General features: G+C 49.5%; 1 protein-coding gene across 3 annotated transcripts in view; it reads right to left on the reverse strand.

The window, feature by feature from the left end:
- TMCO3 (transmembrane and coiled-coil domains 3) overlaps positions 1 to 15,502 on the reverse strand; it is a 31,356-nt gene that overhangs the window by 15,138 nt on the left and 716 nt on the right. For all 3 annotated transcript variants that reach the window (XM_029210325.1, XM_029210326.1, XM_029210324.1), the window contains exons 2-6: positions 14,342 to 14,421; positions 7,589 to 8,111; positions 5,382 to 5,561; positions 3,664 to 3,855; positions 2,486 to 2,614 (exon numbers count right to left, since the gene is read on the reverse strand). In XM_029210325.1, the coding sequence (XP_029066158.1) occupies positions 2,486 to 2,614; positions 3,664 to 3,855; positions 5,382 to 5,561; positions 7,589 to 8,032 (945 nt within the window). In that variant the 5' untranslated portion in view covers positions 8,033 to 8,111; positions 14,342 to 14,421. The remainder of the gene's footprint in view (positions 1 to 2,485; positions 2,615 to 3,663; positions 3,856 to 5,381; positions 5,562 to 7,588; positions 8,112 to 14,341; positions 14,422 to 15,502) is intronic.

The following is a 15,502-nucleotide window of genomic DNA, read 5'->3' on the forward strand; positions in this document are numbered from 1 at the left end:
CCCACTTTCAGCTAGTATGATCTTGCATTTTTAATTTGGTAATTTTATCTTGGTATTTTTGTTCGTTTGTTTGGGGTTTTGTTTTTGTTTTTTGTTTTTGGCCACACCATGTGGCATGCAGATCTAGTTCCCCGACCAGGGATGGAACCTGGGCCCCCTGCATTGGGAGCGCAGAGTCGTAACCACTGGACCGCCAGGGAAGTCCTGATCTTGGTATTTTTATCTACTGTAATTATATTATTTTTCCATGGTATAGGTAATTTATTAAGAAATACAATATTCATAGTATCCAGTTGGATCTACTACCTAGTTATTTAGCCTTAATTCTTTGCTTATGAGCTATCTTTGCTGTTAAGTAAAAAGGAAAAGGAAGATACATTTGTGTTTTCCAGTGTTTGCAAATGTTCTGGAAAGGGAGGGATGGGACAAGGTCAGGCAAAGATTTTTCACCTACAGCTTTTTACACTGTTTCAATCACATAAAAACTACCTATTTAAAAAGCTGAGAGAAAACCGTAATTGAAAAAGAGTCACGTACCACAATGTTCATTTCAGCACTATTTACAATAGACAGGACACGGAAGCAACCTAAGTGTCCATCGACAGATGAATGGATAAAGAAGATGTGGCATATATATACAATGGAAAATTACTCAGCCATAAAAAGAAATGAAATTGAGTTATTTGTAGTGAGATGGATGGACCTAGAGTCTGTCATACAGAGTGAGGTAAGTCAGAAAGAGAAAAACAAATACCATATGCTAACACATATATATGGAATCTAAAAAAGAATGGTTCTGAAGAACCTAGGGGCAGGAGAGGAATAAAGACGCAGACGTAGAGAATGGACGTGAGGACACGGGGAGAGGGAAGGGTAAGCTGGGACGAAGTGAGAGGGTGGCATGGACATATACACACTACCACATGTAAAATAGATGGCTAGTGGGAAGCAGCCGCATAGCACAGGGAGATCAGCTCAGTGCTTTGTGACCACCTAGAGGGGTGGGATAGGGAGGGTGGGAGGGAGACGCAAGAGGGAGGAGATATGGGGATATATATATATGTATAGCTGATTCACTTTGTTATACAGCAGCAACTAACACACCATTTTAAAGCAATTATACTCCAATAAAGATGTTAAAAAAAAAAAAAAGTTGAATTAAAACCAGGCTTCCCAGAGGCCACCCTGCTGGGTGGCGGCTACACTCATCTCCTCACCAAGGTCCAGGCTCTCAGTCTGCAGCATCCAGGTACTTCTCACCTGGCAACACAGTCTGCTGTGAGGATCAGTCAGCGTGAAGGCCGCCTTGACCCCCTGCGTGTTGTCCAGTGGGGGGATCCCTCAGGACCCTCCAGACCCGGTGCGGGTGGGCTAAGCCGAGGAGGGGATGAGGCTGCAGGTGGAGCCCCCGCTTCACCGACTCCCGTTCTACCCAAAGGGAAGCATCAGGCAGGGCGGGGCACACCGTGGCCCCTTCCCACACCCTGCACTGCAGGATCCTCTGGGGTGGGACCAGGACACCTCTACATGGCATTCTCTTTCCCTTTGTCCACATTGCATTTTCTTTTCAAGGACCCAGCTTGAAGCCCACAAGGCTTGGGACTCTTTCCTCACCGTCAAAAGCGCCACCAACACAGGACAATGATCCCCTCAATCTGCTCAGCAAACAGCCTTCAGCAAGAGCAGCCTCAACACCCACATCCTCCCGGGCCTCCAGACACCCACAGCCAGGCTGGGTCACTGCTCACTACTTTACCAGCGTCTCAGGGTGTTAAGCGTGGTTTTTGGTTTTTTGTTTTTTTTAATTTTTATTTATTTTCTCGCTGCATTGGGTCTTCGTCGCTGTGCGCGGGCTTTCTCTAGTTGCAGCGAGCAGGGGCTACTCTTCGTTGCAGTGCGCGGGCTCCTCATTGCGGTGGCTTCTCTTGTTGCGGAGCACGGGCTCTAGGTGCGCAGACTTCAGTAGATGCGGCACGTGGGCTCAGTAGTTGTGGCACGCGGGCTCAGCAGTCGTGGCACACGGGCTCAGTAGTCGTGGCTCGCGGGCTCTGGAGCGCAGGCTCAGTAGTTGTGGCACGCGGGCTTAGTCACTCCGCAGCACGCAGGATCTTCCCAGACCAGGGCTCGAACCCGTGTCCCCTGCCTTGGCAGGCGGATTCTTAACCACTGCACCACCAGGGAAGTCCCAAGCATGTTTTAAAAATACATTTAATCCAGGATTTTTAGTTCCTTTCAGTGTCCGAATAATCCAGTCCATAATATTACTGCAAACAGAATCTTTAAAACTAATATAATTTTAAAGACACGAAGAGGATCATTTGTCTGGTCAAGCTGCTCATTCATTAATGAACAAAATGACTTTCTTACACTTTAGAGATTCTTCAGTTAACTTTAAAAGACATCTTCTTTGATGTGATTTATAAGAAACTGCTGTCTTCATTAATTCAAGTTCAACAGACACGAAACAGCTCAGTTTTGTTCTTACCTTAATACTGTTGAGTCCAGAGGGCCCCAGAAGCACGCCACAGATGATGTAACCAAACATGGTCGGCAGTCCTATCGCTGTACAGAGCCAGCCGCATGGTAAGGACAACATCCCTATGGTGACGATGTCCTAACAGAAGGATAAACAGACAAAAAACACACACGTAAGATAACAGGCAGCAAGAGAAAGGAGAAGGTAGGGTGGGATGGTACCCTGGCCTCACTGAGGGGGCAGAAAGGCAAGTGCGGGAGCCAAGGGAGGCTTCTGGGAGCAGGTGAGGCTCGCTCCTCAGCGTCTAACGATTACAGCGATGTGTCTGTCTCGCGTGGACCCCGTGACAGTCCTCTGAGAACTGTGAGTACGAGGACTCCTCTCAGGGCTCGAGTCCGGGAGCCCTTCCCCACTGTGCTCCCACGGCACGAAGACGACCTAACCTTCAGGGTATGAACCGGTCCAGAAGAGACTCGTGGACAGTGCTAAGGCTGCTGGCCCGAGGGTGGCAAGGAACGGGGTATTCACGTGGCCTCAAGACGCCGCCCCAGAAGCTACGCTACGTACAAAGGGGAAGGGGGGCAACTGCGCAGTGGAGAGGCCCTGCCCCTCGCCAAGGGCACGAAGTCGTGCTCTCAGACTCAGCCCCTCCCAGTCCCCACGTGGTCAAAACCAAGGAAGGCCACACGCCTGCTGTCTTTTACCTCTCGATTCGAGACAGCAGTTCAGGGATCAGCCCCTCACGCGGGACAAGCCCGTGGGGACCACTTATCTACCTGCCCCTCGGCTGTCTGTCCTGGCAGCACCTCGAAGACTGAGTTCTTTGCCTCGGTCTCTTCTCCTGAATGGATCCCAGCGTCAGGGAGTTTAGCTGGAGACCCAGCAACTGATGTGGACCCTGCGCAGGCTGCACTCCATCACTCTCACACCTGTCACTCACACGGTCCAAGTCCAAACAGTGATCCCGAACCACAACCCTGTCGACCTCGAGTCTAAAGAATTCCACGTCCTCCCACTAGACCGGCTCCCTCCAAGGGTGCAGGTGTGCACCTCAGGCCGCCCCCCACGTCGACACAGGCCACACGTGAAACCACAGCCAAGCCCTCTCTGCCCCTTGAGAAGGAGCTACTTTAGCGAAGTCAACTTTTAGGCAGCGGACGTGGGTGCCAGGCGGAGGCGCGGGCTACCTTTATGAGGTGGGGGTCTGCCCGCGGGATGGTGGCGTCCCTGGGCTTGGTCAGGATGTACTGGTTATTCTGGGAGTCGATGAGCATGCTCAGGCCCAGGTCCTCCTCGACCTCCCGGTTCGTGAGGTTCTGCTTGGAGCTGGCCTCGTCCTCTTCCACCCGCAGAACTGCCTCAAAGTTGACCCCTCTGACCTGTAACAACGACAGTGTTCTGTCACTACAACCAATTAGACGTGTTTAAGTTCAAGGTCAAATGTTAGAGAGTAAGTCCCACACAGAAGAACGACAGGAACGTCCTCAGCATTCTGTCAAGTGTGACCGAAGACCAATAAATTAGAAAATTTGAAAAAGCCTTTCAATTGAAAAGTGATTTAAGGATGGAAGTGTTCAGGATTTCTATTACTTCCAAACACCTACTCTACCTGATTCAGGGCGTGGCGCTGTGATCTGTAACAAGAAACACATATTTGGTCTTAGACCCCTTTCCTGCCCACAGCCCCCAAACCCGCAGGACTTCCTGAGTGATAAAGAGCGATGCAAACATCTTGTCCTATATTGGGTCTTTTGGCCTCGGTTCCCGAATCGCTCCAGAGCAGCAGAGGTGAAAGGAGTGTGCTGTCCTTCATAATAAGCCCCTTGCGACCTCACCTGCCCTTGGGTGAGTGAGGGGTGGTGGAGAGCCCCCGGGTACCCACGGGAGGGGCCGGTCACCAGAGGAGCCGGCCACGTGATGAGGGCTGAACTCGCAGCTCCACCACGGCCTCTGGGAGGGCAGAGGGGCTGAAGGCCGAGTTTGTCAGGAGCCTAAATAACGAAGCCTCCGTGAAGACCCTTCAGGCACGAGCTTCCGAGAGCTTCCAGGCTGCTGAACGTGTGGAGGTGTTTGGGGGAGGCCGCCGGGCCCGGAGCGGGCAGGGGAGCGGCCACCGTCCCCCACGCCCTGCCCCTGTACCTCTTCCATCTGAGCTGTGTCCTTCGTGCCAATCTGCCAACCTAGCAGACTGAGCTCTGTGGGCAGCACAGCAAACGCCGGAGGGAGGGGCGGTTGGCATTTGGAGTGGGGGCCGTCTTGGGCTGGGCCTGTCCCCACGGGGTCCGCACCAGCCCCACGGGGACAGTGCCAGGCTGAACTGAACCACGGGAGGACCGGGGGAAGGCCAGTGTGGAAGAGCCCGGAGCCGCGGAAGGCAGAGTGCCTGGTGAGCGGGGTAAAAGCAAGGACACTCTTCCCCAGGCGCACGGCCCTCACACACCCAGAGCCTCCCCCGCCCCGGGGTCACTGCGGGCCCCACTCCCCTTCCCTCTCCAGCCTTGCTCTGGTTTGCTGTCATTACCTAACCCTTTCCTGAGTCCGTCCCAGGACTCACTCTGACATGCTGCTTGGGACCCAAAGGTGGTTTCGTGTAAGGAGCGAGCCTCTCCCTGGGCAGATCTGCACCGAAACGTGGCCATCCAGGGCCAGCTTCCTGAGACTGGAGCCAAGGCCGGGGAGACAGACGAGCTGCTGGGCGCGGGGCAGTCGGGGGGGTGGGGACGCTGACCAAACACAGGGCCGGGCGGGAAGCAGAGGAAACGGGGCACGTCTTCAGGGCCACACAAGTGCTTTAGCGTCATCTTCGTTTTCAGCCTGCGCTACCATACACCCACAAACAGTTCCAAGTGCACGTCCTCTCAGTGGCTCGGCAGGTGGAGGGGACCTTGCTGTGGACGCTACTCACCGACCTATTGTCGTCGAAAGCGCGTTCCTCCGTCTCCTTCTCCAGACGGTCTGCCGCCTTCCTCACGTCCTCAAGAATCTCGTCCAGGAGGGATGAACTTTTGTTCCGATGCTGCATGCTTTTAAGAACTTCAACCTGATGTTTTTCTGCTGCCAGAAGTTCCACATATTCCGTCTCTTCCTATTCATTCGTAAGAAATGAAGGGTGGTGTTTATTACGAAGGAAACCTGGATGACCTGCCCGCTGCGAACACGGCAGGGGAGGCCGGGTGCCCCAGGGCGCTGCAAACCCTGCAGGAAGGCTACTTACACACACACGGATGTAACACACCAGCGTAAAGAGACGCTGAAGGTCCTCTCTTCACATGAAAACCACCCGCCGACCCTGATGCGGTTCCAGCCACTGTGCCGACTGCGTGTGAAGCCTGGCTGTGTTACCTGATTATTTAGCTAGACGTTTCTAAGCGGAACGCAGTCGCATTCCAAGTTACCAAGGGGAGGTGTTCCAGGAGAATCTGACAGCACTACTTACCTGCACAGTTGATGGGTGGTGCTGGGAACAGAGTTTATTTAACACGTGTATGGCACACAACCATACTCAAGCTCGAGGGATCTCAAATCAAATCCCTCTACTTGCTCACGTTTGAGGCGGAGTGGGCACCGAGCGGAGGGAGGCCCCAGGCACAGGCTCGGCCGTTTCGCGGCCTCTACTCAGCGCCTGGACCGCCTCAGAACCGTGAGGCCAGAACCAGCAGAGAGCAGGCGGGTGGGGTCAGTGCCACTCAAACTCACGTTTGTTCTCTGTTCTACCGTTAAACTACCGCAAACCGACACCCCTGCGACTCCCTCTTTAACGCCAAGGAGTTTAATGTCCCACCCGTGCGAAGGACCTGGTGAGGCGGTGATCCTGCTGGGAGGGGGCGGTCTGTTTCCAACAACAGGCAGGACGCCCGAGTCCAGGGGGCTACTTACCCCATCACCATATTCCTACCCAACTACCACACTTGGGCAAAACAAAGTTTAATAATTTGTATCTTCTTTACTTTTTAAGCTGTATAATATTGCCATAGCCTTTCCATGAAGACGAAATGACACTTCGTACATTTAAAGTGCCTGGCACAGAACAGATGGCTTAAATGACAGCTTTAAAGTGTTATATAACTATCACATCTGATGTAATAATAGTTTCTTCTCATCATTTTAAAAGTATCCTTCAGGGTAGGGCTTCCCTGGTGGCGCAGTGGTTGAGAGTCCGCCTGCCAATGCAGGGAACACGGGTTCGTGTCCCAGTCTGGGAAGATCCCACATGCCGCGGAGCGGCTGGGCCCGTGAGCCATGGCCGCTGAGCCCGCGTGTCCGGAGCCTGTGCTCCGCAACGAGAGAGGCCACAACAGTGAGAGGCCCGCATACCACAAAAAAAAAAAAAAAAAAAGTATCCTTCAGGGGCTTCCCTGGTGGCGCAGTGGTTAAGAATCTACCTGCCAATGCAGGAGACACAGGTTCGAGCCCTGGTCCGGGAAGATCCCACATACCGCGGAGCAACTAAGCCCGTGCGCCACAGCTACTGAGGCTGTGCTCTAGAGCCGGCAAGTCACAACTACTGAGCCCACGCACCGCATCTACTAAAGCCTGTGCACCCAGAGCCCGTGCTTCACAACAAGAGAAGCCACTGCAACGAGAAGCCCGCACACCGCAACAAAGAGTAGCCCCAGCTCGCCGCAACTAGAGAAAGCCCGTGCGCAGCAACAAAGACCCAACGCAGCCAAAAAACAAAAAAATTTATTTAAAAAATAATAAAAATTGAAAAATAAAATAAAAGTATCCTTCATCAAAATCCTTAATTCAAATGTATACATTTGTTTAAAACTACCTTTAATATTTTTCTTTTCAGTATGTGGGCCTTGAAGAAAGTCAGCCTTCACACTAAAAGTAATTCTTATCAGAAGCTCAAAACCCTGACGGCAATTACAATGGGCTTATTTCCACGTCAGTTCACTGGGGGAACATGAGTAACTCTTTTCAATACCCAGGGATCTCCACCATGGAGAAAGCATGAGAGACCCCTAGAAGTGCTCAAATGTGGCTCTGCTAAGTGACTGTGCAAAGGGACCGGCTCTCCTGCACCTGCTGGGTCAGATCGGAGGCCCTGGGCGGCTCCCACCTGCCGAGCCCCCTCCGCTGGCGCACCCCGCCCCACCCTGGACCCACCTTGATGGCTGCCTTCCGCAGGGCCTCCAGGCGCTGCCTGCTGCTCTCCTTCACGTTGGCCACGTCCCTGTAGTCGCCCTGCAGGGCTCTCTGGAGTCCATGGACGGCCTGGAAGACTGAGTTTTCACTTTCATTCAGCTCTTTCTGGAAAATCTCAAACATGTGCACCTGAAACAGCTTCTCTTCATCCGAAAGGCTGGCGTCTTTTTCCACTGCTCTGACTGCACTTTTCAGTTTGTTAAGAACCACAGCCTTTTGGCGAAGAAGCCCGGAGAGCTTTCTGCAACCGTCCAGGACCCACTGTCTCCTCTGGGTGACGGCCGCCCCTTGGCGCCGGTGCAACTCGATGGCGTGTCTCACCGCTTCTTCGTGCTCCGCGCCGCTGGCCAGCAGGTGAAGGAACGGGAGCCACACCCACAGGTGGCTTTTCCCCAGCACCTTCATGATCCGATTTTAGGGACAGGGCAAGGCAGTCCAAAGACTCCCGCTAAATCGGGCTTGCATTTGAGATACACATTTTCAGCTGAAAAAGAGATTTATTGACACACATAGTTGAACGATGACTCATTGCTGTTGAGACTAAAGTTTTAAATAATTACTAAAAACTATCACTTTTCCGAGGAAGATGTTATGTTTCATAGAACAACATCTGCACTACCCGCTGCACTTAGGTTACAGTCAATCCCGAATGTAAAGTGTACCACGCCTGATGAAGGGCTGAGATTAAGGACCACACCCGAAGTCAAAAGCAACCTTTTAAAAACTCAGCCTCATATATCTACTAAATCGACCACGTACAAAAGACAAAAACCAATTCCATTTAATACGGTCCACATATCAAAGGCCAGGAAACACCACCTGCTTCCCCCATCACAGATGAGGGGCCCTGGAACCAGGTCCGAGGGGCTGGGAAATGGAGCCGAACTGCTATGAGCTGGCTGGGCCGTACCGTGTGCTTTCCTGAGTCACCTGGAATTCCGTCAAATTTCCAATGTCAGGCTACCTTTACGTGCTAACAAGATGTCAAGGAGAGAAAAAAAATCACAAACTACAACAGACACTTTCTATCGTGCAGATTCAGGCTCCTCCTCTTCTCCCTTAAGGAAGACTTCAAGCAGCGCCTGTGAGCTCATCCTGGCAGTGGGGCGCAGACAGGACCCCGGCCCCAGTAGCCGGGGAGCTGCAGCTGTGTCGCCCAGAGGAGGGCTGATCCAGGCACAGATGGAGGCCGGGTCAGCAGGGTCACCAAGAAAGAATGACCTCGGAGGCAGGAAGGTAGAGAACAAAGACGGAAGAGGTGACAAATGCAGGAGAGCCCAGTAAGACGCAGCCTGAAATACACCCACTGAGCCTGGCAACTAGGCCCAAGTCCTTATGCCAAAAAGAAAACGAAACAAAACCAAACCCACCGTTTCCAAGGAATCATGTTATTCTAGAATATATATATTTTCATTTCACTGGTAATCCCAATTCTAATGAGTTTAATGTGGTTTCCCAGGTAAAGTAGATTAGCAAAAATAAGAGTGTGCACTTCTAGAGATAGAATGCTGACCAAACCAAGGAATGACAGCCAACAGAAAGTGGACACCGACAGAGCTTACAGAGACACAAACGGGAGCGCAGCAAAGAGCCACGGCCGGTGGTCTGGGGGGCCGACTGCTCCATGCACCTCAGCAGCCCCTGCAGAGGCAACCGCTGAGGGCAGGAGAGCCACCGTGCTCAGAATGACAACCAGAAGTCACCCGTTAAAGACTGCACACCGGCTCACTATTCTGGGTAAACAGTCAGGAAACTGTCCGATTTCAATACTTGTTTAGAAACTCTGGGTCCCAGCATCTCCCAGAGGATCCACGGATGCAGGACGGCGCGCTCCTAATGAGGTGGGATAATCGAATAGGGCTGTCTGAGTTACTGAGTTCACTGGCACAGTTTTAATACAACCTTAAGTAAACGTTACCACCTTAAGCAAACAAACCACTGATCAATCACACAGACAGCGGCAATATCACTGATCTGTTATTTTATTGGCTCAGTTGCTAAGCTCCTACTGTTTCAAGGGAAAGAAAGAATTCAAGCGCTACTTCAGACGTGCACACATTTAGTATTCTTCAGAACCAAGACACAAATTTCAGGTGCTTTGTTAACTGCACAGACCTAGACATGCACATTTTCTCCAAAAGATCTCAGAAAGTGATTCTTCTACAGATTTCAAACTTCAGGAAAATAAACTGAGGCACAGCTGGTATGTAACACCCCTCCGTCCATCTCGGGCCCCTCCCTCAGACAAGTTCCTGAAGTTAGCTAACCCTTTCCCCAAAACACCGAAGACAGCTATTCACTTTTATGAAAAACCCCTGAGAATTTTAGTTGTAGTCATACTAATATTTCCACTGAAAAGAGCTTTTACCATGAACATGAAGTGATTTACAGACCTTAAGATATGAACCACTCCTTTTTCATAAACATCTCATTTTACCTTCAAACTCAGCTACCAAATCCTACAGACTACCAAACTGTAACATGTTTTTTTTCAGTAAATAGTGTTATTTTTTTATTGTTATTCTTAATTATAAAAAAAAGACACTCTGGATTTGTTGTGGTTTTATAATGAATTCTTAAAATTTCCACATCTTGAACGACTGACGCAGTAGCCCGGGCGACCTCGAGGCCGAGGAGAGCCTGCCGTGCTCATGCGTGATGCCACTTACACAACTTCTTTTCTTTCTTCTTCTTTTTTTTGGCCACAAGGCTTGTGGGATCTCAGTTCCCAGACCAGGGACTGAACCTGGGCCCTGGCAGTGAGAGTCTGGAATCCTAACCACTAGGCCACCAGGAACTCCCTACACAACTTTCTTAAAATGACAAACTGCAGAGACGGGGAAGGGACAGTGGGGGTCAGGGCCCAGGGAAGGGGGAGGCGACGGCTGTGGACGTAACAAGGCAGCAGGAGGAACCCTGTGGGGTGGACGTGTTCTGTGCCCTGACAGTGGTGGTGGCCACACGCGTGTGCACGTGACAGAATCACACAGATCTACACACACACACGAGTGCGTGCATGTGCCCTGGTGCACCCGGATCGCGCAGCGGGCTGTATCTCTCCCAGCTCCTGCTTATGATAGCTTTGCAAGAGCTCCCACTGGGGATACTGGGTGAAGGGTCTATAGGATTTCTCTGTATTTTCTGAATTTATCTAATTCTTTTTTTTAATTATTGGAGTATAACTGCTTTACAATGTTGTGTTACTTTGTGCTGCACAGTGAAGTGAATCAGCTATATGTTTACCTATATCCCCCCTACCTTGGACGTCCCTCCCACCCCCACCATCCCACCCTTCCAGGTCATCACAGAGCACCGCACTGAGCTGTGCTTCATAGCAGGTTCCCACTAGCCATCTATGTCATACATGGTAGTGTATTTATGTCAAACCTAATCTCCCAATTCGTCCCACCCTCCCCTTCTCCCGCTGTGTCCACATGTCCGTTCTCTACATCTCTATTCCTGCCCTACAAAGAGGTTCATCTGTACCATTTTACTAGATTCCACATATATGCATTAATATACGATACTTGTTTTTCTCTTTCTGGCTTACTTCACTCTGTATGACAGACTCTAGGTCCATCCACATCTCTCAAAATGACCCAGTTTCGTTCCTCTTTATGGCTGAGTAATATTCCATTGTATACATGTGCCACATCATCTTTATCCATTCATCTGTCATTTGACATTTAGGTTGTTCCCATGTCCTGGCTATTGCAAACAGTGCTCCAATGAATACTGTGGTACATGACTTTTTTTTTTTTTTTTTTTTTGCGGTACGCGGGCCTCTCACTGTTGTGGCCTCTCCCGTTGTGGAGCACAGGCTCCAGACGCACAGGCTCAGCGGCCACGGTTCACAGGCCTAGCCTCTCTGCAGCATGTGGGATCTTCCCGGACCGGGGCACGAACCCGTGTCCCCTGCATCGGCAGGCAGACTCTCAACCACTGTGCCACCAGGGAAGCCCTACATGACTCTTTTTGAATTATGGTTTTCTCAGGGTATATGCCCAGTAGTGGGATTGCTAGGTCATATGGTAGGTCTATTTTTAGTTTTTTAAGGAACCTCCATACTGTTCCCCACAGTGGCTGTATCAATTTACATTCCCAGAAACAGTGCAAGAGGGTTCCCTTTTCTCCACACCCTCTCCAGCATTTACTGTTTCTAGATTTTTTGATGATGGCCATTCTGACCAGTGTGAGGTGGTACCTCACTGTAGTTTAGATTTGCATTTCTCTAATAATTAGTGATGTTGAGCATCTTTTTATGTGCCTCTTGGCCATGTGTACGTCTTCTTTGGTGAAATGTCTCTTTAGGTCTTCTGCCCATTTTTTAATTGGGTTGTTTTTTTGATATTGAGCTCCATGAGCTCTTTGTATATTTTGGAGATTAATCCTTTGTTCGTTGCTTCATTTGCAAATATTTTCTCCCATTCTGAGGGTTGTCTTTCCATCTTGTTTATGGTTTGCTGTGCAAAAGGTTTTAAGTTTCATTAGGTCCCATTTGTTTATTCTCATTTTTATTTTCATTACTCTAGAAGGTGGGTCAAAAAAGATCTTGCTGTGGTTTATGTCAGAGTGTTTTTCTTATGTCTTCCTCTAAGAGTTTTATAGTGTCTGGTCTTAACATTTAGGTTTTTAATCGATTTTGAGTTTACTTTTCTGTATGGTGTTAGGTAGTGTTCTAATCTCATTCTTTCACAGGTAGCGGTCCAGTTTTCCCAGCACCACTTATTGGAGAGGCTGTCTTTCTCCATTGTATGTTCTTGCCTCCTTTGTCATAGATTAGATGACCATATGTGCGTGGGTTTATCTCGGGGCTTTCTATCCTGTACCATTGATCTATATTTCTGTTTTTGTGCCAATACCACACTGTCTTGATTACTGTAGCTTTGTAGTATAGCCTGAAGTCAGCGAGCCTGATTCTTCCAGCTCCATTTTTTTCTCAAGATTGATTTGGCTATTTGGGGTCTTTCGTGTTTCCATACGAATTGTAAAATTTTTTGTTGTAATTCTATAAAGAATGCCATTGGTAATTTGACAGGGATTGCATTGAATCTGTATATTGCTTTGGGTAGCACAGTCATTTTCACAATAATGATTGTATATTTCTCCATCTGTTTATGTCATCTTTGATTTCTTTCATCAGTGTCAGTTTTCTGAGTACAGGTCTTTTATCTCCTTAGGCAGGTTTATTCCTAGGTATTTTATTCTTTTTGTTGCAATGGTAAATGGGAGTGTTTCCTTAATTTCTCTTTCTGATTTTTCATTGTTAGTGTATAGGAATGCCAGAGATTTGTGTGCATTAATTTTGTATCCTGCAAACTTACCAAATTCATTGATAAGTTCTAGTAGTTTTCTGGTGGCATCTTTAGGATTTTCTATGTATATTCTATAGGATTTCTCTGTATTATTTTTTAAAACTTTATGTGACTCTATAATCATCTCAAAATAAAGTTTTTAAAACTCTATATAAGTGCTTCCTGTTTCCCACTACACCCTTATTGTGTGTAATGTGCACCGTTTACACTGCAGAGCATGGCAAACATGCCTGTGACATTTTAATATTTTAAAGTAGGAAACGCCCTAAAACCAAAGGTTTTCAGTATGACTCAGCTAAAATGAAACCCAAGGTTACTTTTCATTTAGTGCGATAGCAAAAATCAATACTTTGAGCATAAACCCTCCCTCCTAAAACTTTCTATTTATACATATTCCAATATTAATTAAAATATATCTCCCCAACTTTGCCAAATTTCTAGGTTTTGCTTGTTTTTATAAAGGCAGAACAGGAATCCAAAACTAACTTTAAAATCGATGAGATTATTTGATTAAGAAAAAAATTTGTAATAAATGATTCAGAATAAAAAGGCATATGGGTTCATTATTAAGCCTACTCAAAAACAAAGAAACTTCCAATAATTTTACATAAAAAGTCCAAGATCTGGGGCTTCCCTGGTGGCGCAGTGGTTAAGAATCTGCCTGCCAATGCAGGGGACACAGGTTTGAGCCCTGGCCCAGGAAGATCCCTCATGCTGCGGAGCAACTAAGCCCATGAGCCACAACTACTGAAGCCTGCACGCCTAGAGCCCATGCTCCACAGCAAGAGAAGCCACCGCAATGAGAAGCCCGCGCACCACAACGAAGAGTAGCCCCCGCTTGCTGCAACTAGAGAAAGCTCGTGCACAGCAGGCACAGCAGCAAAGACTCAACACAGCCAAAAAAAAATAAAAAGTCCAAGACCAGGTTTTTTCAGAGCAAAGTCACCAGGTTAAGATTTCTCTCTCGCCTCCACTCTGAGTTCTATCAAGACTGCAGGGTGTGCAGCACTCTCCTGGGACACCCGCTGCTGGACCACAGAGCCCTAGACCATTGCTGGAGGCCCTCTGGAGAATGGGGGGTGGGAAGGCAGCACCCGTTTTTCCACTTTACACACTGGACTAAAATAAAATGCGAGAACCTGGCAGCCCTGCCCCCCAGCCTCCTGCACACGTGTAGCCAGAGGCCCCTCCGTCTCTCTTCCTCAGGACCTTCCAGACCCACCACCTCAGATTTAGCAGGTCCAACTGCTGAAAGTCAGTGTGGTTTATTGACAGCAGCCTCTGTCTGTGGGCAGAGGCCATCAGGACCAGGTGGGACACAGCTCCCGGGACAGCCCACCCTAGGGGCCGGCCATCTACCCAGCTGAACCCAGACCCTAAAGCGGGGAGGGTGGCTGACCTGGTATGGGAGCTCCAGGCAGGAATTCCAGAGCGAGCCGCTTGGATGGGGCAGGATCAGGGTTAGCAGGTGCAGGACCTCTGCAAAAAGAAAAGCAGGAGGGTTGTTTGCAGTATCTCTTCCTGATGCCACCAGAACTTCCAGGCCAGGCACAAAACCGGCAACAAAGGGGGGAACTTGTGGAAAGATCCAAGGAAGCAAAGAAACCCCCAGTGGAAGCAATCTACCTCAATGTAATCTGTGGAGGGTTTTACTTGAAAAGCTATTTTACACTTGAACAAGTTAGATGATGTAAAATCTAGTTCTTAAAAGATAAAGCACTTATAATACAATTTACGGTTCACTTCTAATCAGTAAAATGGGAGAATGAGTTAAAAAAGGGGGAGAGGAAGGAAAGAAGAAAATTCTTACGGACAATAAAAAGTTTTAAAGTATTTAATGTTAATTAAACTGTACAAAAACCCAGTATTCCGTTAATAATCCAATCACTGAGACACTGTCTTTTCAAAAATTTATATTATAAAAGAAATTTAGGACCAGTAAGACAGTACGCCGCTCTGGCCGAAAAACTGATCAGAAAAACGTATAAAAAGGCTGTGAACTCAGTTACGTTATTCGCCATCCGGTTCCCCCGGCCAGCCATGGGGTGCCGGGCGCACACAGCGCAGCCCGAGGGGAGCGCAGACCCAGGACGGGATGAGGCCTGGCGCTTTGGGAAAACAGGCCCTTCGACGGTTACACTTTAGGAACAACATTTACAGACCGGATCCTTGCATCTTCTTCCCACCCTTAGGAAAACGCTAGAGTCATTCACGGGGATACTTGTCCCCGTGACAGGCAGCGACCCTCCACGAGGCCCCCCTCCTCGGAGCGGCTCCCCGGAGCTGGATGAGGGGCTGTCCCCGAATCACGCGGAAACTCGGGGCTCACGTCGTGCGTCCTTTTCCCAGGGGACCTGGGACCTGGCAGGGCCGCCTGACACCTGGACGACAGCGTGAACGGGGACCACGGGTGAGGTCCGACGGGAACCAGGGAGCGGCGCGCAGAGCCAGGACCCCCAGGGGCTCGTGGAGCGGCGGCTCCTCCGCAGATCTGACCCGAGGATCAGGCGCCGGGAAAGTGTAGACGGTCCAACCGAGTGGCCCGCGGTGTCTGAAGCCT

The sequence above is a fragment of the Monodon monoceros genome, unplaced genomic scaffold (genome assembly GCF_005190385.1).
Source record: "Monodon monoceros isolate NGI ecotype Baffin Bay Population unplaced genomic scaffold, NGI_Narwhal_1 Super_Scaffold_8, whole genome shotgun sequence".
Classification (NCBI taxonomy): domain Eukaryota; kingdom Metazoa; phylum Chordata; class Mammalia; order Artiodactyla; family Monodontidae; genus Monodon; species Monodon monoceros.